We start from the raw sequence: 19934 nt of genomic DNA, 5'->3' as shown, positions 1-19934 counted from the left end.
CCCGTCGCAATTCCTGACCCAAAAAACACCACAAACATCATCAGCTCAGGGCCAAGGAAAATACCAGGAGGACTTCTTATCATTTGTTTCACTAGGGCTTGTAGACTCCCACAAGGTGAATGTACCTTTGCTTAAACATGATGGAGACTCAGGCCCCTGACGCAGCTAGTCTACCGCTCCCACGGAGACGACGACGACCATGAGATCGACTCTCACCAGCATGGCCAGCATGGCCAACGTGGCTGCCTTGGGCACCATGCTTCTCCCCTCGGTCACTGCCGACTGGCAGTACCGATCTCGCCCTGACCTTGCTCCTCCGCGCCTCAACATCACCATCCCGGCCACCGAGGCCGTCGAGCCAGGCTACCTGTTCCTGGCCCCCTTCGCTGGCTATCCTGACACGCCCTCGGAGCAGCATGGGCCTCGCCAGGCTGCCCCCTACATCTTCAGGGACAATGGTGATCTCGTCTGGTCTGGGTACGGCCTCTACAGCATCTGGTCCACCAACTTCCAGGCCGGTCGCTGGCGTGGCAAGGACGTCCTCTTCAGCTTTGAGGGCGACCACAATGCTGGCTACGGCCATGGCCATGGCCACATCACCTTCATGGACCAGCACTATGAGACGATCCGTGAGCTGCGTGCCGGAAACCACAAGCTGGTTGACAAGCACGAGTTCCACATTGTCAACGAGGAGACGGGCCTGATCCAGATCTACCAGCCCGTGCCTCGGGATCTGACCGAGTGGGGAGCTGCACCAGAGCAGCAGTGGATTGTCAATGCCATCATCCAGGGTACGGGATCAACTCGTTATCCAGTGGGGGATTATGACGCTAACCACCCCATGTATGTAGAGCTCGATATTTCCACTGGTGAACTCCTCTTTGAGTGGGCTAGTCTCGACCACGTCCAGCCCGACGGTAAGGCCATCACCAGTACAGGTATCTACCGCTTAGACCAGCTCCCTGACAGAAGCAGAGGCCATCCTCCCCATCAACCCTGGCCAGGCTGGCGCCGGATACAACTCATCCGACGCATGGGACTACTTCCACATCAACAGCGTCGACAAGGACCCCCAGGGCAACTATCTCATCTCCGCCCGCGACGCCTGTGCCGTCCACAAGATCAACGGCACCGACGGCTCCATCATCTGGCGCCTCAACGGCAACCGCTCTGACTTCTCCATGGCCGAGGGCACCAAATTCTGCTTCCAGCACCATGCGCGATGGCTCGAGCAGCACGACGACGGCGTCGAGATCATCAGCCTCTACGACAACAGCGCCCACGGCACCGAGCACGGCGACGGCTCCGAGGTCCACACCGCGCCCACCAGCAGCGCCAAGATCCTGCGCCTCGACACTACCTCCTGGACCGCCGACCTCGTCGCCGCCTACTTCCCGCCAGACGACCTGCGCTCCAAGTCCCAGGGCAGCACGCAGGTCCTGCCGGGTGGCAACGTGCTCGTCGGGTGGGGGTCCGAGGGCGCCGTCACCGAGTTTGACCGCGATGGCACGCCCGTGTTCCACGCCTACATGGACTCGGGGGATCTGGGCGTCGGCGTCGAGAACTACCGCGCGTTTCGGTACAACTGGACGGGGCTGCCGAGCGAGGAGCCTGCCATTGTGGCGCTCGAGGGCGCGGAGGGGGCGACAACCGTCTATGTCTCCTGGAATGGGGATACCGAGACCAAGGCGTGGCGGTTCTTTGCTGTCACGGATGACTTTGGATCTCGCGAGTTTCTGGGAGAGGTGGAGCGTACCACCTTTGAGACCAGTCTTCTCGTGACGGGCGTCAGACTCGAGAAGGTGTCTGCCGAAGCTGTCGATGTCCGTGGCAATGTCCTTACTGTGACTGCGTCTGTCAAGACGGAGCCAGAGATCCTTCCCCCTGCGGTGCAGAAGATGGACTCTGCTGCTTCTCCTGTCGAGCAGAAGCCCCTGAAGGAGAGCAGCACCTGGGAGGATTCTGCAATCCTCAAGTACATGCGTCTACGCCCCGGTACGGGCAATGAGCTCTAAGGGGGCCAGCAAGGGGAGTATATTTCTACGGTTCCCCCTAACCTAGGCGGCTCTCCCAACGGCCTTTCATAACTCAGAAGGCAAGCGCCGCAACTTTTGTTTCTTTCTACTGCTCGATGTCAGCTTTCAGGTTGACTGCTTGACCAAGTATTTTAGATAGCTTTTGATAGTCACAATCTGGTGATCCATAAGAATAGATCCGCCTGGACTTATCACATTCACGCGTAACTTTGAACCCCATGGGCATTTGCAGTAGTCTTTTGCTTATTTCAATAGTTGTTTGATATCTCAAGGAGCCTAAGAATTTTGGGTGTCAGTGATGGCCCTGGCGCTAGTCAAGACGATGCTGAACTCCGACCGGTTGAAGCCAAAGCGCCGTAGCAGAGTTGTAACAATCGGGGGCCACGTGTAAGTGCGGCTAGGAAAATTCTAGTCCAACGAATCTATAGGCGTGACTCTGGCCTTTGTTTGGCCGACGAGGTATATAACCCATAGTTCGGGGTCCGAGAACCGTGGAGGAACCCACAGAAGGAACTCCACGATGTCTCACAGTCAAGATGGATGCATATGTCCCAATCAGCACACAATGACTTTAGGGCCGTCGGGGTACATAAAAACATATGTATCTACAATAATTAACTCGCTATCCTATCACTAGTTATCTTCTCCTCCACCTGGACATTGTCTGCTCATCATAGACTCCTTCAGCGCGCAGTCACACTGGCATCCGCACCCAGCAATATCACCTGAGGGCCCCAGGAGGATGGATGAACGAACCTTGTGCCCCAGGATATGATCCAGAGACGGGGACATATCACCTTTTTTACCAGTGTAGGCGAATTCGCGAAGCTGCCATCATTTATATAACAATGGCGACTAACTGTCCCTAGGGAACCCCAAATCATGCGACTGGGGTAGCATTTGTTGGGGGCTGGGGCTAGGTCAAGGAGGACGAGTTGACGTTGGCCCGTCGAGAGTCCAAGGGTTGGACAGGGTACTTGCCGCTGCCGCGGGAGGTCTTTTTGATGACGAAGCACAATGTTATTCGGGCGTTGCGCACGCCCCTGGAAGATATCCCTTGCCTGAAAGTGGTGGAAGGGGTGAACGCAATGAGCACCGTCCAGTCCCTAGGGATTAGGCCACTTCCGAGTCTCTCAGCTCTTCGAACGAACAGTCTCATGGTATGGAGAAATATGGACAGAGAAATGCCCATGGGTCGCTTGGTCTCCTGTTCATCTACCAGTTGGGAACTAGAGGCGGTGATGTGCGTCAAGGAAGGCCATCGACGTGTTGGTTTCCACATCCACCACAACGAAACCATGTCCCACCGGACAAGCATATGGTTCTCGCCTGGAAGCGAGACCATATTTGTGGACAGAAGCCACTCGAATAGTGAGGCTGACATTGGGAAGCATAATCTGAGCGGCCCCTTCACAGTCTTCGTCTGCGACGATTTAGGGGTAGAGGTCCTGGAGAAGCTCCATCTTCGCGTCCTTGTCGACGGTGATGTTCTTGAGATCTTTGCTAACAACCGATTTGCCTTGTCTACAGTTGTTTATATTGACTTCAAGACTTGTAGTGGGGTCAGTTGGTTTGTGGAAGGTGGGAAGGATGATGGACCTGTTGTTGAGTCGATCACTCTGTGGGAGGAGGTTGGCAGAGAGGCAGCAAGTACATAGGCTAACAGATAGACATACTATGAACCCGTGCCCCAGCATAAGAAATTTCTATTCCTTAAGCTTCCAGGCTTTGAATAAGAATTTGGTCTACAGCCGTGGGACTGTGTGGTCGCAATTTGTTCATTACAGGGTAGGCTCAACAACGATCATGAAAAAGATATATTCAAGCGTTGCTTTGCAAGTTGTCCTTCCGTCACAATTGACATCAAGCCTCAAAAAAACTTCAATGTCTCGCCTGGACCTTTCGAGCAATAGACATGGCCGCCTCCGTAAACGTCGCGCCGCCCAAAATCTCAAAGACCGCCACGTCTACATCAAACACCTTGGCCACCCAGTTGCGCACATCAATGGCCGTCAGGGAATCGAGGCCGTACAGGTGCATCGGCTGCTGCACGTCGACGGCGTCTCTGGCGGAGCCCAGGAGTGATGCCACGCGGCCTGCCAGCGCCTCGGTCGTCACTTCGGCCATTTGCGCGAGATTGCCTGCTGCTGCCGCCATCTTGTCAGCGATGCTGGTGGTAGAGGCCGACTGCTTGGCTTGGCTTGCGTTTGGATCTGCATCGTCGTCATTGTTCTCGTCTTGCGGGAAATGGTGCATGTGGCCCCAGAACGGCTGGCACATGGTGGCTGGGACGTCCTCGAGGTGCTTCCAGTGGGAGATGGGCCGGAGGCCGACGATGGCTTGGCAAGACGCGGCGTCGTATCCATGGCCGATGCTGTTGCTGTTGCCGTGTTGGGTTGTGGTAGGATCACAGGCCACGTCGAGGAGCGCGCAGACGTCCTTGACGTACGTGTGGACGTACTTGTGCGAGCGTAGCACAGTGTTGATGTCGCGATCCTGCGTCTCCGAGACCTCGGCCAGGAAGCCCGCGTCCGGGATGCCTCCCAGGTCGAGGGCCGTGGCGCGCTCTCCATGCGACACACGATAATGGGCGAGGGCATCCTCGTACGTGTTACCGGTGTTGTAAGCTGCCAGGGAGCCCGTCCCCAAGATGCCCATGATGGACGAGGTCAGGATGAAGAAGTCGAGGCCGGACGGTAGTTCCAGGTGCAGATTCCAGGATCCGACGACCTTGGGATTTACTGTTGCTTTCCAGTCTTGCAGGTCCATGTGCTGGAAAATGCGCTCTGTCATGACCATGGAGGCCTGGATGCAGCCCCTGACGGGTGGCATTGTCAGGCTTTGGCGGTCTAGCATGGCTCTGAGAGCTTCTCTGTCGGTTATATCGCATGGAGGTGTTTCGACATGGACGCCCTCAGCTTTCAGCTCGGAAATTAGAGCTCGTGCCTCGTCTGTCCGCGGGCCGGACCGTGATAGTAGTATGAGGTTTCGAGCGCCACGACGGACAAGCCATCGTGATATGGACCGGCCCAGGCCACCGAGACCTCCAGCAACCAGATACGTCGCATCGGGGCTTAGGTAGACCTTGGGAGGGTTTGGAGAGATGATCTAGCCCGATATTTTTATGTCAGATATCTGGGTCAATAAAAAGAAGGGGGGAGGGGGAGGAGGGGAACTGGTTCTCACATCGATGGTATCGGAATCATTGATATTCACCACAACAGCGTCCTTGTCGCTTGACGTTTGCAACCGCTTCAAGGCGGAAGAAAGATCAGGTGTAGAAAATTGTGACGCTCGTTGAGGTGTAGCCAAGCGCAGGGCTGAGGCTGCAGACTGCAGGCAAGCTGGCGTCGGGAGCTCAGAGCCTGGCTGCAACAAGGATAGGGAGACATTGGGTGCAGCATGGTGGATTTGTTGCACACTGTGCTGTGCATCTCCAGACCTATGATGGAGCACAATATATTGGCCTCCTGATCGAAGACACTCGGCATGGAGAGGCGTCGATACATGGGCGTAGGGGATTAGGACTATGTCGAACCTCTGCTTCCACCTTGAGGCTAGCATTGACGAACCCTGCCCATCAAACCAAGAATGGGGGAGGATATGTTCCTTATTCAGAAGAGCTGCCGAGATCTTGTCGCTCTCGCTCTCATCCGATACTGTGGTCCACACATCCGAGACTCCTTGTCCGGCGAGGGCCTGTAGCGCAGCTTGGCCGATGGGACTGGCTCCATCCTGCACCATGACCGAGTCTCCTGGTCGGACTCGTGCGACCTCGACAAACGCATTATATGCTGTGACTGCAGCATGGATGGTCGCGCACGCGTCGGAGAAGCTCACTCCAGGAGGAAGACGAGCGACGGACCCCGGTGGGCCTCGGATATGCGAGCGCAATGGTACAGATTGGGTGGCAACCAGTACTGTGTCTCCCTCACAATAAGGCGTTTGCGTACCGGCTTTGACGACAACTCCAGTCGCGTAGCCGCCAAATCCCGAGTTCGGGTCATCCTGAGATAAGAGTCTCAAGGCTCGGACTTGAATGTCTACTTCTCCTGGTGCCAGGTCCTGCTTGGACAGCGCAGCCGCCTCCCGATAATGCGGTTCCTCTGGGAGGCCTGCCATGATGGGCGATGTAGACATCTCAAAGGCCACCTGACCTACAGGCGTTGGCAGGACTTGATACGGCATCAACCTCCCGTCCATGTCATCCTTGAGTGACTGAGCTCCGACTAGGCGCCGCGTATGCAGAAGGCCGTTGATCTCGACGTATTCCTGCTCGTAGTTCTCATGGGGTTGTCTCTTGGCCATCTCACGAGCTATGTCGCCAACGTGAGACGTGTGACCCTTCACGTACTCACCCGCGAGATCCAAGGCAAGGGTGACAATGTGAAGCTGGTAATGTTCGAAGCGCATCGTTCGGGCGAACCCGTCGAGGGCCCCGTGCTCGGGGTTTCCTCCCACGCCGCCACCAGCAGAAACCCACAGGATATGATGCGAATATTGGATGAGCGACTTCACCAACACCCAGCTTTCTTGGTCCAGTGATGCCAGTAGGGAGGAATGCCCGTAGTCCAAGAGAAGGATAACCAGGTCCTCCGGATTACGCTGTGTCTGTAAAACCAAGTCCTGAGGAGATAGGATCTGCGCCTGCCAGTCAGCCGACTTTTGGCACACGGCAAGTAAGTCATGGGCAAGCGACTGTTGAGGTATTGAGTCCTCATTGGCAACAATGGTGACTTGTTGGACTGTTGTTGGCACATCTCTGGGCAGTGATAGCTTCTCGTCCTCTGCTGAATACACAATGGAGCCAAGCATCCCCGACGACCCCTCTTCAGGACCGTCACGGAGGACCAACTCGGCTTTTCCAAAGCCAGCATCGGCTGCTTGGGTATCCCACCAGGTGGTATTCAGGCACGGCAACGACGAGGGGTCCTTTTCAGCAGCGGACCAATTATGGGGGAGCAACCCCAATATAAATGGTGCTGCCCATCCCTGTGGCAAGACCGGGTGACTGAGAATGAGCTTCCCACTGGGTTTGAGCAGCGTTCTAACCTGTTTGAGGTTATCCCGTAAGTCACCAGGAGCCCAGAGCAAATTGTTCACAACCACAAGGTCATATGTCGCCGTGGCGTAGCCTTGCTCCTCGATGTTGTGCTGGAGATCGATTTTTCCCAACGTCGCTTGGGATGGGAAAAGAGGAAGCTGGCCCCTGGTGTAAGAGGTATTCTCGTCCACGGACCCCGGGCTGGGAGATATGTCGGCAACGTCAAGGTGATGGCAGCGAAGAACCCCTTCCGCCCCTGCAGGGCCCGATGCAAGCGCCCTAGTAAGAGCTTGGGTCGTGGAATCACCTCCCGTTCGCAGTTCCAGAACCTTCATCCCAGAGTTCTGGTGAGCCAGGAGGTCCAAGTACTTGTAAATGGACGTCTGGGCGGCACTGGTCTTCGCAGCCTGGCGGGAAGAATATGAAGCCAACAAGCCCTTTTCTTGAACCAGGCCAGCCAAGTCAACATCCCCTTGAATAATGGATAAAAGATTGGCGGCAACTTCGGAGTACAGCTGTCCAACGGCGTTTGCCTCCGCCAGGTGACGGCAATGCTGATCAAAGTTCTGGCGAACCTGACCAACTGGTGACTGCGCATTAGACCATGATGGATCCTTGCGAGCCTGGGCAAGCTGGTCTTTGGCCCAATGCAAGAAACGTATCTTCCAAGCTTCATTTTGGTCTTCGCCCAAGGATTCCACATTGCACGTCTCAGCAGCTCTCTCCAAAGCGACCAAGACAAGCAGCCGCAAGTCGCGATCAAAGCTAGATTCCCTACTCTCCTCCGCGAGCTGAGGTACATATTCGTTCACTCCGAGAAGAGAGGTAACTTGGTGTGGTTCCAGCTTGTCCAAAGCCACCTTGAGATCGACCTTCATGCAGAACATGCGAGGATCAGGCAGGGAGGTATTCCTAGCGGTCGACGCTGGCACGGAGCCAACGTTGGTCAAATCCATGCCCTCGTACCACAGCTTCATATCGTTTGACGAGCCGGCCAGGGCACCGCCGTCGCAGGAGAAGCCACGCTTGGTGCTAGTGGAAATCGATACACAGGCTTTGACCTTGTCCTGGCCGGGCGCACTGATGCCCTCGTCTGAGACCCAGATGTTCTTGAACCCCGTGATGACGCTCGTGGCCATGGGCACGGTGCCCCCTGCTGTCAGGGCCGTGAAGCAGATGTGAAGCATAGCGTCCAGGGATGCGGGGTGGACAACATGTGGCTCGGTGGTCGAGGCGAAGAGCTTCACCTCAGCGCTGGCCTCCTTGGTGTCTGAACCCTCGCGACAGTATTGTTGCTGGGCACCTTGGAAAACTGGACCGTATTGGTAGCTGGACTTGTCCAAGAACTTGTACATATGTCCCGCATCCACAGACGTCGTGCAGTCGGAGATTGTCTTGGAAAGCTTGGCTGCGACGAGGGACCGTTCTTCTTCCGTCTTGCGTGCTTGCCAGGGGCTTAGGACGTCGGTCCTCTCGATTACAACTGAGCCGCTGCAGTTGACGGCCCAGGTGTCGCTGCCGGAGTGGTAAGTCCAAACCGTAAACTCATACGCAGGCGCCATCTCAGTCGTCGTAGACATAGCCCTGAGGGATGTTTGGACCTCGAGGACACCGCCTGGCGCAGAGGTCAAGTCCATAGGGGCATTGATGCGCACATTGCTGAGTGTATACCCGCCGACGTGCCAGGACGGCTGGGTAAGGTCCCTGGCGGCCTCCATGACCATGGCAAGCATGCCTGAAGCAGGGTACAGGACAGTGTTGTTGACGACGTGGCCATCCACCCAGGGCATCTCCGAGAGACGGATGAAGTGGCGCCACCGCGCATCTGCAGCGTTCCAGTCTCGGCTCCGGACACCTAGAAGCTCTGAAGGCGCTGTAGGTCGCAATCTGTAGTTTCGGCTGAGACGGCTTTCATGCCAGTGTTGCTGGGAGTGATCAAAAGGATAAGCGGGGAGATTGACAAGAAGGTGTCGGCGAGCTGATTTTGTGTGTGTGCCGTCTGGCTCGTTGACGGCTCTTAGATTCAGGGGTGACCCTTTGGCGTATAAGTCGCCCACAACGGACAGCATCGTATCAGTCGCGGGACGTCCTCTCCTCAGAGCAGAGCTGTATGTGATGGACTTTCCACGGGGACTGGCGGCGAGAATGTCTCGTATAGGCCCCTGAAGAACTGCATGTGGGCCAATCTCCAGCAGATGATCTACCACGCAGGCGTTGATGTGACTGCCGTCGATGGACTTGATGATCTCTGTCTGCGCGCACATGGCGGCGACGGCAGTAGAAAACCGCACAGTCGAAACCATGTTGAGAGCCCAATACGACGGGTCCCAGAGCTCTTCTGCAGATATGTGGTTGCCAGACACACTGGAGATCATAGGGATGCTGCGCCTCGTAGAGGGAGATGCGTCCAAGGACCCGAGGAGCTCCGTATATCTAGCAGATACCTCTTCCATTTGTCTCGAGTGGTACGCCACTGGTACTCGAAGCTTGCGCGCAAAGATCCCGCGGGCGTCCAGCAGTTCTTTGAGCTGGTCAATGAGGGGCTCCTCGCCGGCTAGAGTGACGTTGCTAGGGCTGTTGACGCAGGCAAGGGAGACTCCAAAGCCATCTGCAGTTTGATCCAAGGGGGCAATCAGATCTCTTGCTTCTGCTTCAGATACGCTTACCGAAAGCATGGCACCGTGGGTTTGAGACGAGTCGTCGTTCGATCTTTCGGCGATTTGACTGGAGCAGAGCCCTCGGTAATACGCAATCTTCCAGGCCGACTCGCAGGATATGTGGCCAGCAGCATATCTATTGTCGGAGTCAGCACAAGCCAGTTAGCCTTGATCTTGCCACAATGGGCATGGAGATGGAGACTACACGTACGCAGCAGCAATCTCCCCTGATGAATGGCCAACAGTACCCGAAGGCTCCAGGCCAAATTCTCGTAAAAGATTCACCAGACCGACCTGCAAGACGGTGCAAAGGGTCTGGCTGAACTCGGCTTTGTCCAAGTTGGACTCGCCTTCTGGCTTCAGAAGCTCTTCTGTACGAGCATCTAGTCAGCTTCAATGTGTCCCCCCCGCTTCTAGTCTCCAGATTTGTCCTCCACTTACCAGTAACCGACCATGGGCACCCTAGAGACTTCAAGTATTCCCCGGCCCGCTCTAGCTCCTGTTCATAGGACGAGTATCCAAGCAGTTCGCGCCCCATGGCTGGCCATTGCGCACCTTGGCCGCTGAAGACGAAGCCAACTCTGGGGGTTTCTGTGCGGGCTCGCGATACGGGTGAGGTACGAGATCGAATATCCTTCAAGTCATTGGTTTGCCCCAAAACTGCATACCATCTCCACGGTAGTCGGCTCCGGTGGCTGTCCAGGGTGTAAGCGAGGTTGCCTAGGAAGTCGGTTCCAGTCTGCGCCACTTCCTCCCGAGCTACATTGAACCAATCTTCATATAGGGGCATTAGACGCTCAATGCCATTCTTGTCGGCTGCAGACCAGACAAGCAGCCTGGGCACAGCAGCGTCTATCGGGGGTGTACTTGTGCGTGTAACGGAAGGCCCTGTAGGTGGTATTATAAGAGCGTCCTCGGCAGCTTCAGGTGGTGTGGCGACGGTTTGATGACTGCCTCTCAAACCTCTTAATCGCATGTAGTTGTAAGCATCATCGATGACCATGTGCGAGTTGGCACCGCCGTAGCCGAAGGAGTTGACGGAAGCTCTTCGTAGACCCTTTGTTGGCCAAGGTGTCGCTTTTTGTGGAAACTGAAAATATGTAAGACATAACTAGACATAGGCATTGGTAAGGGATAATTGTCAACTAGTAGTGTACCTTGATTCGTAGATAGTCGGCATCTATCTTGGGATTGACCCTGTTAAAGTTGGTATTGGGAGGGATGATGCCCTTTTCCAGAGCCATGACAGCCTTGACAAGCCCGGCCAGACCGCTGACTCCCTCGAGATGGCCAATATTGGACTTCAATGCCCCGCTAGAATACATGAAATGGGTTTTAAGTCAGTATTATAGCTTCAAACAGACATTGACCGTGACGCGAAGAGAAGTAGAGAACGCCGATGCAGCTACCTACACATAAAGTGGCTCATCCACCGAACGGTATTTCTGGAACGCACCACCAATGGCATACGCCTCGCGTGGATCGCCAATGGGCGTCCCTGTGCCATGGGCCTCAAAGAAGCGAGTCAAGCCCATCGACAGCCCAGCCTTGCGATACGTCTCGCGGATCAGCCGCTCCTGGGCCTGGCGGCTGGGCTGCGTGATGCCAGGCGTCCTACCGTCCTCGTTGGACCCCGTGGACCGGATGACGGCGCGGATCACGTTGCCGTCGCGCAGAGCATGTGACAGCTTCTTCAGGACGACGACGCCGATGCCTTCGCCGCGGGCATAGCCGTTGGCTCGGTCGTCAAACGAGTAGCAGCGGCTGTCTTTGGAGAGGAAGTTGACGTTTGTCATCCACGTGTAGAATTCAGGGGCGTTGGCAAGATTGCTTCCCGCGACCAGAGCCTGCAGGTCTCCCAGTCAGCAAAATGATGGGCTGTTCCCCCCAGAGACAGGGAGAGGAGAGGCCAAGGGAGTAGCTCCGTTACCATGTCGCAGGATCCCGTCTTCAGCGCCTGGCAGGCAATATCGAGTGCCATGGCAGTGCTTGAGCACGCCGAGTCGAGGCCAATGCTAGGTCCGTGGAGATTAAAGAACCAGCTGAGGCGGTTCGCGAGCATGCTGAGGCTCATACCTAGGGCCGCATATGGTGGCGGATTCTCGGGGTCTCGCGCGAGCTGCAGTGTGTAGTCCATGCTGAAGCAGCCCGCGTATACACCAGTCGAGGTGCCGTTGACGCTTTCCATGGGAATGCCAGCTAATGTCCGAGAGGAAGAAGATGGAGATTAACAATGGAACACACAACCCCTCCCCTTTTTCTGGGTGCCGTGTGCGAACGCACCATTTTCTAGAGCTAGGTAGGCCGCTTCTAGGAGCCATCGCTGCATGGGATCGATGGAGGCTGCCTCGGCGGGCGAGATGGAGAAGAAATCGGCATCAAACCGCGACAGATCTTCCTTGATGAAATGCCCGCCCGTCACTGGAAGCTGCATGTCGTTGTCAGACGAGACTGTTTCTTTCCTTCCAGCCCACTGCTGCTGAAGAACATCCATCTCATCTTCCAACTCACCGTGTTTGCCCTCTTCTGGTCTCGGTGAAAGCCAAGTGGGTTCGTTCTATCCGCCGGGAAGTCCGTCGAGGCGCACCGCCTCTCAATAAGCATTTTCCATAACGCCTCTGCCGATGTGGCATCCTGTGGAAATTTGACGGAAAATCCGCAGACGACAACGGGATCATCATCAAATCCATCGAGCTCGCTTTCCAGGATCGACGAGTCAGGGGAGGTGTCGCTCAGTGCGCTACTATCGGTGGCCTCGGACTCGGTGGGAGTCCGAGAGCCTCGAGGGGAGGTCGTTGAGCTCATCATCAATTGGTATATCAATCCCAACCACAAACATTGATACTAGAAAAACCAGTGGCAGATTTTACACCACTCCGGGTGAAGATTCAATTAAAGATGTGTCGAGTAGGACGCTGAGCCTGCTACAAGAGCCAAGAATTCTCTCCCACAGTCTGGCAGCCATCGCGATTCCATGTGAACCCGACCACTACGTAATGGTAGTTATAGTGCATGGAGGATTGATTCTAGTAAAAAAAAAAAAGGGCGCTCTACTTCTTTGATCGATAACTGTTGGCCTCGACTGCATCACTGGTTCACCAACTCGCAGGACGCATCTGGTATCTAAGGTTGCAGGGTCGATATCTGGTGGTTCCCGATGGTCAAGTTAGCATGCATGGATACTTTCATGACTCGAATACAGATGCATGCCACATTCATCATCCATGTCGTGAGAAGAGGTACATTCGTGTGACTTGACAGGGATTCGAATCCTCAGGCGATCCCTGACCCGGTATTATTACAGCACCACCCAACACTGCCAACACATGTAGTATCGTGTCTTTACCCGGATCCTTCATCGGCGACCTTGGCGTCGAGAAGCATCCTCCGAATAACATGAACCGCCTGGGTGAGATATTCCTTGCGGGGCAGCTCATGTCCCCCGTCGTGGATGAGGATTTGGCGTCGGTCCGAATCGCAGATGCGAGCAAGATCCCACCCACCGGTGGGGGCATCCTCGTCGGCTGATCCCCAGATATGCGCCGTGGGGGCCCTGAGCACATCATCCCCCCCGGTACCCACGCACAGGTGCGCCCTCTCTGCCTCGCTGGAGGCGCTGGAGAGGAACACGGCGCCCCTGAAGGGCACTTTTGCGCCCTGTCGCTGCTTCTCCAGCATGTACAGGGCCGCCGTCACGGCGCCCGCCGAGAAGCCCATGACCATGTCGAAGGGGCCCTCATGGGAAATGTATTCGTCCAGCTGCGAGAGAGTCCGCTGCAGGGTCCCCTCGAGGTCGGCGGGGTCGTAGAAGGCGTAGAACCTGTTGTCTGGGGATGTGAGGGCCTCGATGCCTTCGACGTCGGGAAACCCGGGACTGATCAGTTTCGGATTCGCGATTCTTGATACCTGCGCCGCCCGGACTCACCTTTGGTCATGCTTGTCTCGATGGCAGCTTGCACAAACTCGTACTCGTGTCCATCCTCGAGCTCGTGGATCAGGGGCGCTGGACGCCACGCTTCATCAGCACCAATCTGCCCCGGAGTGAAATCAACCTAGTCTCGTCGAGCATACCGGTCTGGAGCTTCATAATCTAGAACGTATTGCCATCAGCGTTCATGGCTTGCATCAGAACCCTGAGCCATAGAGCCCCGTAAGTGATGATACCATATACTACATAATATGTATCTGTACATGCATACATGCACAGGGAAGGCTTACATTGCTGTTCGTTCCGCTGCCATGGAGGCAGAGAAACCTCATCCGGCCGTCTTTGCTAGACCCCATCTTTGTCAATAGTGCTGTGGCATCAGCTGTTGATCATGTTACATGTAGCTGCGTCTTCAATCCCTCAACCCACCCATATATACTACTAGATACCTAATGTGAGCTGTGATTTGTGAAAATGGCCCCCAAGTCTTCGGCTGACACCACACCCATTCGGGACTTGTATCGGGTGTCTGCGGCCATCGAGATGGGATTTTGGTATATATTAGGCGATGTATGTATATTTAGCGCTACATAACAAGACTTTGCTCCGAGGCCTGCAGCGTCGCATACAGCTTATGCAGCGTAGTACATACTGTTCCCTGCAGCGTAGCAGTGGCAGAGGCATTGGTGGCTGTTGTTGCAGGACTGTCTGCATGCGGCCTCCTATCCTGGTCCCAGGGCTCCCAGCATCACAATGCCGCCCATTATTATCCATAGACTGTGGCCAGACGGCGCAGCAGCAGACACGGTATACGGAAAACCCCTTCGGGTTTCGGATCATCAAAACCGACAAGCACAAAGAGAAGTTCTTTTTTATCATCGGGTTAGATAATAGCGCCACTGTCCCCAGGGTTCTTTATCCGCGATGTGATGCTTACTCTTGGCACCTTCTCTTCTCTGCTTCCCAAATTGCAGGGCGTAGTGTCGACAAGCCATTGTCCAAGGGTCAATGATTGCAGCCATTTTCGCACGTCCTCTGCCTGTGGCAGGTAGAGTGAATTGAGGATTGCTACATTGCTACGCCGGATACGGGGGGGCATGAAGAAGATGGTGCTTGAATCCTTCGAAATGTGCATGTGCTCGCCTGGCCGCCACCCTCCCAAAACATCAATGCCTTGGTCGCTCCGGCGCTGACGTTGCTTTCTGCAGGCCATCCTTCCTGGCCTGGAGAGGAGACCGTCTCCTTTGACTACTCTGTTCTTGACTTCTGGCTGTGCCCAATTCAGTTATCATTGACCCATCTGGGCGCCTCCATCATCCATCGTCGGCACCTTGCTGTTGCTGTCGACTCCCCCCCAATTTCTTCAACGGCACATGAGGAGGCATCCCATGTTTCCTGTTCGCCTCGCTGCCAATCCGCGTTTCTGAGGCGAGGGCCTCTCTTGTTCCCAGCATCGTCGAAATGGCCGACGCCGAATCTGCAGCGGCAGACCTGCCGCCCGGCGCTGAAAATGACGATCGCGGACCACAGCTTGTCATCTTTTCGAGCTTCATGATAGCGATTTCGGTGACAGCCATCGGCCTCCGCCTCATCTCCAGAGGGCTGGTGCAGCGCGGCCAGCGCTTCTGGTGGGACGATTGGGTTGCTCTGCTTTCCCTTGTACGTGGCCGCTCGCCTATTCTGTTCTCTACGTCGCCGGGCCTCTTCTTGTCGTTTCCCGCGACAGCGCAGGCCAGATTAGAAACCTAGAAGAGCTTCATGTTGACACTCTACGCAGCCGTTCATCCTGGGACTTATGGCCACCATCCTCGGCATGGTGCGCCACGGCCTCGGCCGCCGCGTGGACTTCGTGTCCGACGCCGACCAGGCCGAGTTCATGAAGATCCTCTTCGCCGGCTACTTCGCCTACGACATCGCCCTCGCCATCACAAAGTGCTCTGCGCTGCTCTTCTTCTCGCGCATCTTCCCGCGGCGCCAGAGCTCCAGCTGGTTCAACTGGGCCCTCTACACCATGCACGGCCTCAACTGCGCGTGGCTCGTCGGCATCCTCATCGGCACCGCCTTCATCTGCCGCCCCGTCGCCAAGAACTGGATCCCCAACCTGCCGGGCAACTGCGGGCCGCCGTCCGATCTGTGGATTGGGAGCGCCGTGCCGAGCGCGTTCATCGATATATGCATCCTGCTGCTCCCGTTGCCCAAGGTCTGGTCGCTGCAGCTGAGTAGGGCAAGGAGGCTTGGTATCATTGGCGTCTTTATGCTGGGTTATTGGTACGTGCGGGCCCGGAAAACGATGCCGTTGAGAGTTGGCGATACTAACCAGACGTCTACTATTCAGCGTCGTCGTCGTATCGTTAGGTCGGCTGATCACGACCTTTTTGAAAGCGGACGCGCTCGACAAGGACATTACCTGTACGTCAAGACAAACACCCAACCCTACGTTTGTTAGTTTTTCCAAAACATACTGACCCGAGATTCCCACCAGACGAAATGCCCCCCATCCTCTTCTGGGTTGGCGCCGAAGCCCCCGTGACGCTCCTCTGCATCTGCCTCCCAGCCATGCTTCCTCTTTTCAGGCAGCTAGCCAGCAAGATATCACCCCGCTTCAAGCCGTACTCTGTGGCATCCGAATACGCGGGCCAGGGCCAGTCGCTGCGCAGCAGGTCGGGGAACTTCCGGGCGACCATGTCGTCCAACGCCCAGGGCGTCCAGATGCGCAGCATGAAATCGTCGACCGACGACAGGGAGGACGACAGCCTCCAGTCCGAGAGCAGCTGGAGGGGTATCCTCCCTGGGCAGGAGACGTCTGCTCGCGCCCTTGGCCCGGAGCCAGGCGCACCCCGGGTGGATGTGCCTGAGCGGAGCATCAGGGTGGAGAGGAATATCACCATTGACCGGCAGGGATGAAGGGCGTTCTGTACTGGAAATATATATAAATAATGTACGTAAAATGGACATTTGGATTCAGCGGGTGAGATATATGGCAACACCGCGATGATGACTGTTTTCCGAATTATCCACGGCTCTGAACTCACTCTTTCCAAGTCCTGGTGTCGCCGTTGCAGTTCTCCAGCAAAGTAACCCACTTATACCCAGCAACCGTATTCGCAATGCCCACAAACTCCTCCTTGCTCAGCTTGGACGTCACCTCCTTCCAGAGCTCCTCGCTCAGCGGCCCGTTGAGCGTGGTGAGCTCGCGGCCCAGCCGGTAGGACAGGCTCTCCTCGTCGGTCAGGCCTTTGGGGACCCTGCCGGCCATGGCGTCGCTCATCTGCTCGTCCGTCAGGCTGACCTTGTGGCCGACGTGGCGGTGGCAGTAGACGGCGTAGGGCGCGTTGACGATGGAGACGAGCCCGAGGATGACGAGCTCCCTGTTGCGCGGCTTGACGGTACCGGGCTTGTAGACGACCTTGGCCATTTCGAAGAAGTGCTTGGTGAGCTCGCTCGAGTAGCTGTTCCGCGGCTGGGCATCAGCAAAAAACGATACATCACATGCTGGGGAAGGGGAGAAGATCGTCATGGTGACAATGGAGAGATACCTCAATGGGCCGTAGCATCCCAGAAGGGCGCTGCCATCTTCCTCGACCCAGGTGAATGGCGGCGCGCCGCCGTGCATGGTGGCCAGGGCCTTCTCGATGGTCTGTCGAGCTTCTTCGCCATTCGAGGCCTCGCTGAGAGGGAACCGACTTGTCATGGCGAGGATGTGGCTGCAAGAAGCGTGGTAATCAAGTGAACCGATCAACACAGGGGGTTTTGCCTGCTAATGGCACGGGAGAATGGTGAGAAACCTGGTACGGTACATTGATACAGGTGGATATATGTATGTAGCTATGTGCATGTTGGTCGTTACTATTAGCAGGCTGGCTACCTAATACGTCACAGAGGAAGCAAATCTACGGGCAAGCGTATGATGCTCATATGTCCCATATCTTCTGGCAGTAAAGTCTGAATTCACCTATGGCCCTGGAACCGCGGTAGGTTCTACAGCGGTAGACTTGCCTTCTAGACTAAAGTAGCAGGCTTCCTCATTTCACGACCTGGCTCACAAATTCTTTTGCAATTTCGTATTCTTCCCCGAGTCCGCATCGCGGCGTTGCAGCGACTCTGAGCGACCACCACGCAGACACACCCAAATCCACGTTGGCGTGAGGGAGGTGCGCCTCTTGCCTAATACATGACAAAGGCGTAATCGCGCAGCCGAGGATCGGAAATGCCGGGGTAAGGATGTGGAGTGGAGGTGCCCATGGACCATGAGTCGATAGTACCACGGACTCCGTACATGTACTAAGTGTGCACGTACTACTCCGTACATAACTAGTTGATACGTACGGTATGCAGCATCCAACACACTTTCAAGACATGCATAGTGTGTGTGGTTCCATGGCAAGGGGTCATATCAATTGCCGGGGGCCTGGCCAGAGCCGGTTTCATACCTACGCTCATGTACATGTTCGTTCGGAGTTTGGGTTACGGTTGCTCATCCGAGTCAGGTAGGTGCCTAAACCCCAGCACTCGATGCTGCGACCGGGCTGCATGCGTGGCACAACGATCCTGGACTCATCATGTACATGCCATGTATTACAGGTCACGTAGTACAGAGTAGTTCCCTGATGGAATTACGATCTGGCAGTCAGTGCGTGTCTCGAAACATCGATTGATCCTGGGCCCTCATACTCGATAGCCGACCATGGATCCAGCAGAAAAGCAACTGCGCATTGTGGTGGTGAGTCACCCCGCGAGACCAAACCTCCCGTAGCAGAGTAAAGCTCTAAGCATGTCTACCAGGTCGGTGGCTCTCTGGCCGGGCTGATGTGCGGCATCGCCCTCAAGCATGCCGGGCACGCCGTGACTGTCGTCGAGAAGGAAGACAATGTCCGCCAGAGCCACATGGCCGGCGTGTGTCTGGGCCTTGACGGCGAACGCTTCCTGTCGCGACATGACCGCCTACATAGCATCTTTACGCATCGCAGCATTAGGGTGCAGTCGTTGATGAGAGATGGCGCGCTCAAGGTCTTTCTCAACGCCACCCGAGTCATCACCAGCTGGGACACGTACTACTTCCGTCTGCGCGCCAACTTTGACGGATACACGAGCCCCTTCTACCCCAAGGCCCCTCTATCATCAGAGACAGACGGCCCAGTGGAATACAAGGCTCTTCATCAGATCACCTCACTGAGGCGACGGGTCACGGCCCCGGATCAAGAAGGCCATGACGGCGGCAGCGACCAAATGGTCCTCGACGTCCTAGACAAGACCACAGGCACCGCATCGCAGCTAGAAGCAGACCTCGTCATCGGCGCCGACGGGCCCGACAGCTTCGTCCGCAACCTGTACCTCCCTTCCAGCAAGCGCAAGTACGTCGGCTACATCGCCTGGCGCGGCACCGTGCCCGAGAGCGAAGTCTCCCAGGCCACGCGCGACGTCTTCCGCGACAGCGTGACGGTGCACATGATGCACCGGCAGCACTGCATCATGTACATGATCCCCGGCCACAACGGGTCCCTCGAGGTCGGTGAGCGCCACCTCAACTTCCTGTGGTACACCAACGAGGACCCGGCAGCGCTCGACGAGATCCTGAGGGACAGCGTCGACGGCCACAGGCACTACAACATCGTCCCCTCCGGACGCGTCCGGGAGGACATCTGGGCTGCGCGCAGGGAGGAGGCCCAGCGCATACCGCTGCCCGAGCCGTTCCTGGAGGTGATGCTCAAGATCAAGAGGCCCTTCATCCAGGTCATCACGGACTTTGTGTCGCCCCGGGCGGCCTTTGAGGACGGCAAGGTGCTGCTGGTCGCGGACGGCCTGTCGCTCTACAGGCCACACACGGCCTTTAGCGGGACGCAGGCTGCGTTCGGCGCGTTGCAGATTGAGCAATTCGTCGCCGGTAGACTTACCCTACGGGACTGGGAGGACAGGATGCTGCTGTATGCGAGGATGCACTCGGCGCAGACGACGGCGCTGGGGAACCACTATCAGAGCTCGAGGCTTGCCTTTGCGTGGTCCACGGCTTGGTTTTACTGGTATTGTGCGGTTGATCGATTGAGAGCGTGGTGGAGGGGAGAGGAGCGGTTGCTGAGGCTGGTCCAGTTTACCAAGAAGCCCGAAGACGTGGTCAGAAGTTGAAAGTTTGAGTGTGAAATAATGAATTTACGGCGCCTTTTGGTTTTTTTTGTCGCACAGGCCACAATGCGTCCTCGAAATCCCCCCAAGCTGATAGCATGATTGTCCTTGTTGTTGATCAGTACCAATATGGCGAATCCTGGCTTCAAGTT

At 56.2% G+C, this 19934-nt stretch overlaps 6 protein-coding genes across 6 annotated transcripts; 3 read left to right on the top strand and 3 right to left on the bottom strand.

Annotated features, from left to right (window-relative positions):
- Positions 1-199: 199 nt before the first annotated feature.
- On the top strand, positions 200-2015 carry ACO1O0_003536 (arylsulfotransferase family protein; the record flags this gene model as incomplete). The annotated part of the gene is made up of 3 exons (XM_083192987.1): positions 200-791; positions 852-917; positions 970-2015. 3 exons carry the CDS (start codon positions 200-202, stop codon positions 2013-2015), a joined length of 1704 nt encoding a protein of 567 aa, XP_083052044.1.
- Positions 2016-3917: 1902 nt separating this feature from the next.
- ACO1O0_003535 (Type I Iterative PKS) lies at positions 3918-12542 on the bottom strand (the record flags this gene model as incomplete). Its single annotated transcript, XM_083192986.1, has 9 exons — positions 3918-5144; positions 5223-9873; positions 9949-10108; positions 10179-10827; positions 10895-11051; positions 11151-11584; positions 11668-11936; positions 12021-12268; positions 12325-12542. 9 exons carry the CDS (start codon positions 12540-12542, stop codon positions 3918-3920), a joined length of 8013 nt encoding a protein of 2670 aa, XP_083052043.1.
- Positions 12543-13079: 537 nt separating this feature from the next.
- Positions 13080-13824, bottom strand: ACO1O0_003534 (uncharacterized protein; the record flags this gene model as incomplete). Its single annotated transcript, XM_083192985.1, has 3 exons — positions 13080-13588; positions 13663-13740; positions 13809-13824. The coding sequence occupies 3 exons, from the start codon at positions 13822-13824 to the stop codon at positions 13080-13082; spliced, it is 603 nt and encodes a 200-aa protein (XP_083052042.1).
- A 1302-nt stretch (positions 13825-15126) lies between these two features.
- ACO1O0_003533 (uncharacterized protein) lies at positions 15127-16569 on the top strand (the record flags this gene model as incomplete). Its single annotated transcript, XM_083192984.1, has 4 exons — positions 15127-15324; positions 15443-15926; positions 16048-16074; positions 16148-16569. 4 exons carry the CDS (start codon positions 15127-15129, stop codon positions 16567-16569), a joined length of 1131 nt encoding a protein of 376 aa, XP_083052041.1.
- Positions 16570-16693: 124 nt separating this feature from the next.
- ACO1O0_003532 (carboxymuconolactone decarboxylase family protein) lies at positions 16694-17356 on the bottom strand (the record flags this gene model as incomplete). Its single annotated transcript, XM_083192983.1, has 1 exon — positions 16694-17356. One exon carries the CDS (start codon positions 17354-17356, stop codon positions 16694-16696), a length of 663 nt encoding a protein of 220 aa, XP_083052040.1.
- A 993-nt stretch (positions 17357-18349) lies between these two features.
- Positions 18350-19785, top strand: ACO1O0_003531 (uncharacterized protein; the record flags this gene model as incomplete). The annotated part of the gene is made up of 2 exons (XM_083192982.1): positions 18350-18385; positions 18448-19785. 2 exons carry the CDS (start codon positions 18350-18352, stop codon positions 19783-19785), a joined length of 1374 nt encoding a protein of 457 aa, XP_083052039.1.
- Positions 19786-19934: the final 149 nt, after the last annotated feature.

This window comes from Amphichorda felina (genome assembly GCF_050947745.1).
Source record: "Amphichorda felina strain 45539 chromosome Unknown scaffold_3, whole genome shotgun sequence".
NCBI lineage: Eukaryota > Fungi > Ascomycota > Sordariomycetes > Hypocreales > Bionectriaceae > Amphichorda > Amphichorda felina.
The sequence above is the reverse complement of the archived record's forward strand: the minus strand, read 5'-3'. Positions and strand labels throughout refer to the sequence as shown.